The 11,219-nt window shown below is 44.2% G+C and overlaps 1 protein-coding gene across 1 annotated transcript in view; it reads left to right on the forward strand.

Annotated features, from left to right (window-relative positions):
• The window catches only part of SNX29 (sorting nexin 29), a gene marked incomplete at its 3' end in the record, with an annotated part of 40,213 nt that overhangs the window by 6,027 nt on the left and 22,967 nt on the right, over positions 1 to 11,219 (forward strand). Inside the window, exons 4-11 of the mRNA XM_015827908.1 lie at positions 1,436 to 1,560; positions 3,022 to 3,202; positions 3,835 to 3,905; positions 4,444 to 4,692; positions 5,886 to 6,255; positions 6,750 to 6,868; positions 9,717 to 9,798; positions 11,093 to 11,175. Of these exons, the coding sequence (XP_015683394.1) occupies positions 1,436 to 1,560; positions 3,022 to 3,202; positions 3,835 to 3,905; positions 4,444 to 4,692; positions 5,886 to 6,255; positions 6,750 to 6,868; positions 9,717 to 9,798; positions 11,093 to 11,175 (1,280 nt within the window). The remainder of the gene's footprint in view (positions 1 to 1,435; positions 1,561 to 3,021; positions 3,203 to 3,834; positions 3,906 to 4,443; positions 4,693 to 5,885; positions 6,256 to 6,749; positions 6,869 to 9,716; positions 9,799 to 11,092; positions 11,176 to 11,219) is intronic.

Raw genomic sequence — 11,219 nt, forward strand, 5'->3', positions numbered from 1 at the left:
CTCCTCCTCCTCCTCCTCCTCCTCCTCCTCCTCCTTCTTCTTCTGTTTCCTTTTCACGTTATGACTATTATGAAATGAACCTGCAGGTTGAGATAGTTTTGCCTTGCTGTCCATATTCACCATTTAGAAAACTTTTAAGCCCTTGATAAGAAAGCTATAAACAGAATTAGGAAGAGAGGATTGCAGCCCCGTAGCTCTGGAGTGGGGTTTACCCCTGATTATGTTCACTGCACGTGTGGTTTGACCGTTGTCCTTTCTAAAAATGAACAAAAGAGAGAGGGGATTATCTTTTATCATCCTAGACCAGGGGTAGACAACCTTGGCTCTTTTAGGACTCGTGGACTTCAACTCCCAGAATCCCTGAGCCAGCCGTGCTGAGGGGAAAGGGAGAGGTTTCCAAGCTGAGCCGTGCTGGCTCAGGAATTCTGGGAGTTGAAGTCCACGAGTCATAAAAGAGCCGAGGTTGCCTACCCCTGTCCTAGACTAGTGTTTATCAACTCTGAGAACTTTGAGCTGGGTGGATATCAACTCCCAGAATTCCCCAGCCAGTTTAAAATTCCCGAAGTTGAGAAACACTCTTTCAGTTACTCTTTCTCAGCCCTAGATAGGAGGCAACGGTAAACCACTTCTGGAAACCTTGCCAAGATAACTGTGGAGACTTGTCCAGGGAGAATCAGACGCAATCGAAAGAAAGAAAGAAAAAAGTAGGGTGAGAAGGTTTTACGTGAAGAGAGTGTTTATTTTTGCTCTTCCTGGACGTCGCTTGCTCTTTTTCTATATTTTAATGTTCCAAACCAACTTTTAAATAGCATGAACCACCCAGACATATTATAGCAATAGCACTTAGACTTATCGATTACCCCACAGTGCTTTATAGGACTCTCTGGATGGTTTACAATGTCAGCATATCGTCCCTAACCATTTGGCTGCTCGTTTGATCGATTTCGGAAGGAGGGAAAGCTGAGTCAACCTTGAGCCCCATCTGGATCAAACTCCCGGCAGCGGGCAGAGTTAACCTGCAATACTGTATTCTCACCACCAGGGATCCTACGTTATATGGAGCTGGGCAGCCTTACTAATTTCATGAAATAAATGCATCAAATCTGGCTTTTGGTTGCCCGGGGAGGTCTTATCTTAGATTTTTCCTTCCTTTTCCAGTGTTTTTTAAGCTCTTAAGACATTTTGGGGGAAAAAAGTACTTCTTCCACCGTCTCTCCCAACATAAAAACTCTGTGGGGAGGATGCCCATGATGCCCATTTGAGATTGGACTGTGCCCCTCTCATGGAGCATTTTCCCACGCTAAGCTCGAAGGTCTGTACCACTTTGGCATCGCCAGGCGCCGGTTCGCCTCCGTCGCCTTCACAACTTAGCGCTCGGTCTCTGCTTTCCTCCATTTTGCACAGCGTTTCCCATTCAACCGCCGTTGTCTTTCAGAGTTACCTGCCTCTGCGCGCAGTTTGAGTCCGTCCTTCAGCATGGCTTGAAGAGGACCCGGGGGTTAGCTTTAACCGCAGCCGCCATCAAGCAAGTTACCGGTTTCGCCAGTAAAACTGAAATGGGTAATTCAGCCTCTTCCTCATTTTTTTTTTTAAAATTAACAATGCTTTGGCAGTCTTCCTTCCGTGCCAACCGCTGGCGAGTGAACTCATTTCAACAGCATTGTGGGGAGGAAGAGATGATTGCTTCTCCTGTCTGAGTTGAGGCTTGAATGGGCCTCCTTATAATGGTTATTGCCTCCCACGTCAGCCACATCTGTTCTATTATGGTTGTGTGCCTGGAGGTGGCTCTGTTGGAAAGAGAGCTTGGCTGCAAGATCTCTTTCCTAAAAAGCAGGAAATGTGAAAAATGACACGTACACCGGTGGAATAACCCTAGCTCTCCCTGAGTTGGTTTCTGAGGATCGTGGTTCTTTGCATCGTGGTTAGTGATCTGAGATTCTGGGAACTCACTTTGGGAGCTGAAGAGGGTTGTGGTCAGGAAGAAATATTCCTTGATCGTTGCCCCTCACTCTGCAATACATTGGTGCCTCTTCCTTGCCAGTTGCAAAAAGTTAAGTCACTTTTCAGATAACTCTTAAAACACGGCAATGATTTTTTGGAGAATGGCAGCTATGCTTTGCTTCCTATGTCAGTGATTTTCAGTGTTGGTGGCTTTAAGATGTGGGGACTCCAATGCCCAGAATTCCCGAGCCAGCATGAATTCTGGGAGTTGAAGTCCACACACAATTTCTTAATCTCCCTGTGATTAAGGCATTCAGCCGCAAATTAGCTTGTGAATGGACTCAATTTGGAATCGCATAAAACCTAACTTCAACAAGACGTAAAATGAGATTTCTAAAATAGTAGAGCAGCTTATCTTGCAAACTCTTTGCGTTAAAGCCAGGATATCCAACCTTGGCAGCTGATTCTCCCAGCCAGTGTGAATCCTGAGAGTTGAAGTCCCTACGTGATTTCTGGAAATTCACGTCAAGCATTGATTTCACGATGTTTGCTTCATGATTGCCACAAAATTCAGGTCAGGTCACATGGATGCCTCAACTGATAACTGTCATCGTTTACAACAGAAGTTGCAGGTGGTCATAAGTTGAAGATACACACATACATTACATTACATACATATATCTCTTGCAAGCTCTTTGCATGAAGGCTGGGGTATCCAACCTTGGCCACTTTAAGACCTACGATAGACTTCTACTTCCAGAATTCAATTCGTGGAGTCCGGGAATTCTGGGAGTTGAAGTCCACGCGTCTTAAAACCTCCGAGGTTGAGAAACACACTCCCATGTGACTGACTGCGGGCTAGTTTAAATTGTATTGCTATTTTCTGAGAGCAATTATGATTTTGGATTTTTTTTTTATGGTTTGACATTTGTAATTGTGACAGTGTAAAAATATGAGGACTATAATAGCTGGAGAGTTCCATGCTCTCCATCCATTCTTAGCTGCCTAGAGTTGCGCTATCGAGACGAGTAGCCAAATTTCCAGGTTACTTGTGAACCTATTTTTTTTTTCTCTTCCCAGAGTCCATATTCTGGTACTATGTGAAGGAGGTTCTTAATAAACATGAGCTGCAGCGTTTCTATTCTCTGAGGAATATCACGACGGATACGGGTCGAGGCCGAGCATGGCTCCGTTGCGCTCTCAATGAACATTCCCTAGAAAGATATTTGCATATGTTGCTTGCAGATAAAAATCATCTCAGGTACGTTTTCTGAATGCTCTTCTTCGTGGGGAAGGTGGGCGTGGTTTTAAAAAATAGGACTTTTAGGTAGATACAGAGAATATTTACAGGTCAAGGTTGAATTGTGAGCTCTGTCTGCGCTTGGTTGTTTTCTGGCAGATCCCAAAATTTCCATTGCTAAGCAAGACAGTTGTTAAGTTGATGTTGAGACTCTAGAAAGAGTGCAGAGAAGAGCAACAAAGATGATTAGGGGACTGGAGGCTAAAGCATATAAGGAAAGGCTGCTGGAATTGGGTATGTCCAGTTTAATGAAGAGAAGGACGAGGGGGGACATGATAGCAGTCTTCTAATATCTCAGGGGCTGCCCCAAAGAAGAGGGAGTCAAGCTATTCTCCAAGGCGCCTGAAGGCAGGACGAGAAGCAACGGGTGGAAACTAATCAAGTAGAGAAGCAACCTAGAACTAAGGAGAAACTTCCTGACAGTGAGAACAATTAACCAGTGGAACAACCCGCCACCAGAAGCTGTGAATGCTCCAACACTGGAAGTTTTTAAGAAGAGAATGGACAGCCATTTGTCTGAAATGGTATAGGGCAGGGGTAGGCAACCTTGGCTCTTTTATGACTCATGGACTTCAACTCCCTTTTCTCTTCAGTGTCTTCTATGAAGACTGGTCCTTCCTGATGGACGAAGAACGATCCAGTATGATTCCCACCATGGCAGCCGGTAAGCATGGAGCAACGTCTTAGAACAAATCAAAGGCAGCTTGAAACCTTTTGGACTCATTTGTAGTCTGGCTATGATATCAACAAATCATTTAGCTGCGCCCTACTGAATAATCTGCAGCAAAGGTTGAGTACCAGCCTGAACCACAAATTACTGTTTACAAGCCATAACAGCTTCACTGTGAAGTAGGAGCCACTGTCACGCTGTCTCTCCTGGGAACTCAGTTTCTGCTCGTCTTAAGGAATTGCCGGGCGTGGCTAAGGAGTGGGTGTGAGTTCCCAGGTAGATTCGTGGCCAGGTAAGGCAACTGATCAAATCTGACTGATAATGAAGAACTTCCTCTATATAGATCAGGGGTGTCCAACCTTGGTGGCTTTTAAGGCCTGTGGACTTCAGCTCCCAGAATCCCCCAGCTAGACATGCTGGCTGAGGAATTCTGGGAGTTGAAGTCCACAAGTCATAAAAGGGCCAAGTTTGAAGACCCCTGATTTAGGCTGACCTAAAAGATTGTGGGGTTTTTTTTTCTCTTTACCCTAAGGGCTGAACTCCATTCTCTTTGCAATCAACATTGATAATAAGGATTTAAATGGGCCGAGCAAGTGCCCGCCCTCCGTCTCTGACCTTCTCAAGGAATCCACCCAGAACGTGACCTCTTTGCTCAAAGAATCCACCCAAGGCGTCAGCACCCTCTTCCGGGAGATCACAGCTTCGTCCCCTGTTTCCATGTTAATCAAATCCGATCAAGATGCTGACCTGCTGCCTATTTTATCCAAGTGTGTCAGTGGCGGTAAGTGCTGCTAGGAATATAGATAGCCTTCACTTAAGGACTAGTTGCTTAGTGACTGTTTAAAGTTAGAACAACACCCCCTCAAAATACTCTGACAGCTGCAGAGACAAACCCCTCCCTGAAATCCCACAACCACATTACGAACACTTGGCAACCAGCTAATGTTTATGGCCAGTTGCATGTGTTCTGCAGTTGTGCGACCGTGATTGACAATGTATTTTGTCAGTTTCTGGCAAAAAAAGGCTCATAGGAATACATTGTTTCACTTATTGACCATGTTGTTGTTAGTTGCGAAGTCGTGTCCGACCCATCGCGACCCCACGGACAACGTTCCTCCAGGCCTTCCTGTCCTCTACCATCTTCTGGAGTCCATTGAAGCTCACGCCTCCTGCTTCAGGGACTCCATCCAGCCACCTCCTTCTCTGTCGTCCCTTTCTTCTATTGCCCTCCATCTTTGCCAGCATCAGGCTCTTCTCCAGGGAGTCCTTCCTTCTCATTAGGTGGCCAAAGTACTTGAGTTTCCACTTCAGGATCTGGCCTTCTAAAGAGCAGTCGGGGTTGATCTCCTCTAGGACTGACCGGTTGGATCGCCTTGCAGTCCAGGGGACTCGCAGGAGTCTTCTCCAGCACCAGAGTTCAAAGGCCTCCATTCTTTGGCGCTCAGCCTTTCTTATGGTCCAACTTTCACAGCCATCCATTGCAACTGGGAGAACCATGGCCTTGACTATGCGTACTTTTGTTGGCAGGGTGATGCCTCTGCTTTTTAGTATGCTGTCTAGATTTGCCATAGCTTTCATCCCAGGAGCATTACCATAGCCTTCACTTAATAATCACGTTGTTTGCTTCACGATTGCCACATAAAAAGTCATAAATTCAGGTCAGGTCACATGGATGCCTCAACTGATAACTGTCGTCGCTTACAACAGAAGTTCCAGGCGGTCATAAGTTGAAGATACACACATACATTACATTACATACATATATCTCTTGCAAGCTCTTTGCATGAAGGCTGGGGTATCCAACCTTGGCCACTTTAAGACCTACGATAGACTTCAACTTCCAGAATTCAATTCCCAGCAAGGCTGGCTGAGGGATTCTGGGAGTCGAAGTCCACACAGGTCTTTAAAGTGGCCAAAGCTTGGACACCCTTGAGTTGAAGGCCTTCCCTTTGGGGCCTCTGTTCCTTCCTTCAGATTTAAAATGCCGGAAAGACCGAACGAAGAAAAAGAAGAAAATCACCAAAATCATTTCGTTCGACGACGAAGAGGGCCAACCTCTGGGGACCCCCTTACGGGGGACAGCGGCAGGAGAAGACTCTGAAGATTGTGGCGAGAGGCTTTCTGCCTCGGGAGCTTCTTCTGTAGCTGAACAGATGGACACTCTGCACGGCAACGAGGCTGGGACGTCACTCCAGCATCCTTCTGAGTATCTGAACGGGGACTGCGGCTACCTGAAACTGGATGTCAAAAGTATAGACGATGAAGAGGCCGAGGACAATGAGGACAACACCACCAGGACATTGAGGAACCACAGTGTGATGGAAGACACAGAGGTGCTTCCAAAGTGAGTCTGGTCCGAATACAGGTAGTTCTCGCTTGACGACCTGTTTGAATTTATGACAGACCCCCACAAAAGATACTTACTATCTGTCCTTGAAGTTACAACTGCTGTACCCCAACCCCCCCTGGTGGTTACATAATTGTCGGACCTGCCACAACTTTAACCTCCAAATTAAACAACAACAACAACAATCGACTCTATTTGTTGTATAGTTTAATTAGAGATCAATTGTATTGGCAGTATTGCAAAACCAGAAGTGAGAATCGCGGGCCCAAATCCCGCTTTGGGGATTTTTCTGCTTTTCCCTCCCTTAACTATCTCTCATTGCCCCCCCTCCCCCAGGGTAACCAATCAAGTTCAGGCAAGATGTTTTCATAACGGTCAGTCCAAGCCCAGATTGGCATGCGGCCCTTTACTTCTTCCAGCTGGGTGACCTTGAGGCAGCGTCTTGAGGAGACATTTTTGGTTTAACTAGACCTATTTTTTGGTTTAACTAGGCCTGCTGAAGGTGTGACGTCCCGTTCATTGGTTTGCACGGAGACTCCTCTGCAAATGCTGAACGACGACTTGGATGAATTATTCCCAGTCAGCGCTGTGGGTTCTTTCTCCCAGACTGGTAAGTAGGTTTGATATCCCCACATCTCTTCTGTGGGTCCCACAGGGCCTTTTTTTTTCTTTCAAAAACGCAACCAGACTTTCTTGGGTTTTATTTTTTCCTTTGAAAAAAGGCTTCCTAATGCCTTCTCCTTGGCCTTTGGAGCCGCCCCGTTGCATTCCTCTGTCCTACTCTCTTTTCTTGCCTGTGCATTCGTGCATCTGGGATTTGTCCCAGCTGTTCTTCATCACTGTCCAACTCAGGCTCCCAGCACAGCTGTGTCTCAGCCTGAGCGCGAGTAGTGGGGCCAGGCTCCTCGTCCGTCTGTAAGCCTTGGAGCTTCTCAGAGTCTTCCTCTGACTCTGATGTCACTCCAGTCCCCTCCTCCTCCTCCTCCTCTGATTCCCCAGACTCAGTTGTCAGGTCCACTGGCTGACAAGGAATCACAACCCATTCTTTTAGTGACCATTTGAAGTTACAACGGCTCTGAAAAAAAATGACCGACGACCATTTTTCACACTTGCGTTCGTTGCAGCCTCCCCCGGGGTCACGTGATCAAAATTCAGATGCTTGGCAACTGGCGTGTACTTAAGATGGTTGCAACGTCTCAGGATCGTTTGTGACCTTCTGACAAGCAAAATCCATGGGGAAGCCCAAGATTCCCTTCACAACCGTGTTGCTAACTTAACAACTGCAGGGATACACTTAACAAGTGTGGCCAAGAAAGGTCGTAAAATGGGGCAAAACTCACTGAACAACTGTCTCGTTTAGCAATGGAAATTTTGAGCTCAATTGTGGTTGTAGTGAAGAACTGGTGTGTGTGTGTGTGTATGTGTGTGTGTGTGTGTTAGCGACTTTGTTCCTAACTTCCAGAGCCAGCCGGATTCCAGAATTTCAGTGCTGAAGTTGCAAAATGCAGGAACCTTTTTTTTAAAAAAAGAATTCTATGCCAGCTAGTCATTATTATTATTATTATTATTTATAAATTATACTTTTATTTCCTTCCCACGCCATTCATTATGGGGAATTCCAGCGCAGCGGACAATTTAGAGCATGAATTATTTAAAAATCTAATAGAGAAGAGGGAAGCCATTAGGCAGCAGCCATAAAGGGAAAAAGCAATAATAAAATTCAATTACGCCCAAGCCACGTTTGATGAGGAGAGTTCATGTTTAGGACATTTTACAAGGAAGGTTAGGCCTGAGGGCTATAACGTTATTCCTAGTATAGGGAGAAACTTTTTTTTTTATCCATTTGTTTTCATTTTCCATTTCCCAGCACAAAATACTCTGATCCCTGGCTATCAAAAACTACCCGTCTGCGGAGTAGAGTCTGAAGTCTAAAGAAGGTCTAAAGACATAACCAAGTGGACAATCTGAAACTAGGTTTCCAAATAGCATTAAGCTGTGGTCTGTTTAACCATGACCTTTGAGATAAACAGCCATTGTTTGGGTTTACAAAGGATGCTGCTGCCGAGCTGAACAAATCACATCAAGGCTCATGAGATTTGTGGAACCTGACAATAGTTTTACTCCTTGTAGTATTCACCATCTGAGTAACCTTGCTCTTTCTTCCATGTTGAGGGTGTGAGCTGTATAATTCTTAGCAAAGGAGGTTTTCAATCTTAAATAAAGGGGTGAAATAAATTTCAACCTCCCAATTATAAAGTACAGTAGAGTGGAGTGGAGTGGAATATAGAATAGAATAGAATAGAATAGAATAGAGTTTAGAATAGAATAGAATAGAATAGAATAGAATAGAATAGAATAGAATAGAATAGAATAGAATAGAAAATATGGAACGGAATAGAATAGAATAGAATAGAGTTTAGAATAGAATAGAGTTTAGAATAGAATATTTAGAATAGAATAGAATTTAGAATAGAATAGAATAGAATTTAGAATAGAATAGAATAGAGTTTAGAATAGAATAGAATAGAGTTTAGAATGGAGTTTAGAATAGAATAGACTAGAATAGAATAGAGTTTAGAATAGAATTTAGAATAGAATAGAGTTTAGAAGAGAAGAGAAGAGAAGAGAATTCAGTTCTTTATTGGCCAAGTGCGGTTGGACACACAAGGAATTTGTTTTCGGTGCATAAACTTTAAGTACATGCAAATAACAAGTAATAAGCATTTAGTTTGCAGATATTGCAGAAAGAGAGGGGTGTTAATGTATGGTAGCTAAAAACCAGAAAGAATTTAGTAGCACCTTTTCCAGCTAACATGTATTTGTTCTCAAGATATAAGTTTTCATGCAAAGCTTACACCTTTTAATAGAACTTGTTAGTGCTGCCAGACTTCTTCCAATGTTTAATTTAATGTATTGCTATTTCTCCACCTTGAAATTTTCATCGGGGGGGGGAATTTCCCCGATACAGTTGAATTTGGAGTGGAATTTAACAAGTCAGCGCACAAAAGAGAAGGTGTGAGAATGTGTGCGATAACAGAAGTAACAGAATAACAGAGTTGGAAGGGACTTTGGAGATCTTCTAGTCCAACCCCCTGTTCAAGCAGACAAATGGCTGTCTAGTCTCTTCTTAAAAACTTCCAGTGTTGGAGCATTCACAGCTTCTGGAGGCAGGTTGTTCCACTGGTTAATTGTTCTCACTGTCAGGAAGTTTCTCCTTAGTTCTAGGTTGCTTCTCTCCTTGGTTAGTTTCCATCCATTGCTTCTTGTCCTGCCTTCAGGTGCCTTGGAAAATAGCTTGACTCCCTCTTCTTTGGGGCAGCCCCTGAGATACTGGAAGACTGCTATCATGTCACCCTTGGTCCTTCTTTTCTATATGTGTGTAGAGTTGAAAAAGGGAAGAGCCGTAAGCCAAGGAAAATAATATTTTTACTAACATACATTTCTATCGGCTCCTTTAGAAAATCTGGAGGATGGCAACGAACACGGAAGGGCAGATTTTTCAGTAGAATTGACTCAGAGCAATGCTGAATTGCACTACAGGTAACTAATCAATTACAAGGTCATTCAACAAAAATGAGCAACCTACAGTACTGGGTTGGATAGGTGTTCTGCTTTTCATGGACATTTCTGCTGGTGCCTGCAAGTATCCCAGCTTCTCCTGAATATATTTCGGCCTACAAAGTTTTAATTTTTAAAAAGGGGAAACCTTTTTATTTTTTGCCTGTTCAGGGCTGTGTGTGAGTATGTGGGGGCTGCTAAACCTCCAATATTACTGTAAGAATGTTTCTGTATCCCAATAAATAAATACTGGGAGATGCTAATAAATCAGTAGGTGGATGCAACCCAGTGCTTTTTTTTTGTTTTATTTTTTGGGAGCATGCCAGGGAAAGGACCAACATGTGGGGGGAGTTGAAACATGGGGGGGGGGTCAGGAGTAAAGGAGGGCTGAAGGAAGAAGGGGAAGTAGGCTAAGGGAACTAGGTTCTGTATGTTTAGCCCAGGGGTAGGCAACCTTGGCTCTTTTATGACTCGTGGGCTTCAACTCCCAGAATTCCTGAGCCAGCCATGCTGAGGGGAAAGAGGTTTCCAAGCTGAGCCAAAGTGGCTCAGGAATTCTGGGAGCTGAAGTCCAACGAGTCATAAAAGAGCCAAGGTTGCCTACCCCTGGTTTAGCCTAAGAAAGAGGAGGCTTAGAGGAGACATATTTGGTGTCTGTAGTGGTTAAGACTCCAGGCTAAAAACCTGGAGATTGGGAGTTCTAGTCCTACTTTAGGCATAAAAGCTGGCTGACTGTGTGGCCTCAGTCCAGTCCCCCTCTCTCGGCTCCAGGAAGCAAGCAATGCTTGCTTGTTACTTCAGTCTGATTGGAACATTCTTCAATTTGTCGTGCTGTTTTTAAAGCTGGCCGTTCTGAAATCAGCTAAGTTGAGCTAAACCAGGCGTCTTCAAACTTGGCCCTTTTATGACTTTTGGACTTCAACTCCCAGAATTCCTTAGCCAGCATGCCTGGCTGAGGAATTCTGGGAGTTGAAGTCCACAAGTCGTAAAAGGGCCAGGTTTGAAGACCCCTGAGCTAAACCCTCTTACATTCATACGTCTTGATGCCAGAGTTTAGATTTGAATGAGGGCAGTGGCCTGTGTTGGCTACATAAGACTTCCTTGGATAGCCCAATCCATATTAATGAGAATTTGAGGCTTCCTGTCTGCAAAAGCTCCTGCAGGATAATTTGATTAGGCTGGAATGAATTGTTTTTACTCTTGTTTCAGTCGTTCTAATTGTTTTAGGTTGCTTTTTTTTTTTTTAACCAATCTCCCTCTCTATTTTTATATTTAGGGTAGAAACCAGTTCTCCTGTTCACAAGAATGCATTAACTGAACTTCTGCCTTCAGACAGCATGCCAGAATCAATGACTGTGGGTAGGTAGCTATTTGACTGTATTTGGAATCCCCCCCCTTTTTTT

Source organism: Protobothrops mucrosquamatus, unplaced genomic scaffold (genome assembly GCF_001527695.2).
Source record: "Protobothrops mucrosquamatus isolate PMUCROS unplaced genomic scaffold, P.Mucros_1.0 scaffold4057, whole genome shotgun sequence".
In the NCBI taxonomy this organism is placed as follows: domain Eukaryota; kingdom Metazoa; phylum Chordata; class Lepidosauria; order Squamata; family Viperidae; genus Protobothrops; species Protobothrops mucrosquamatus.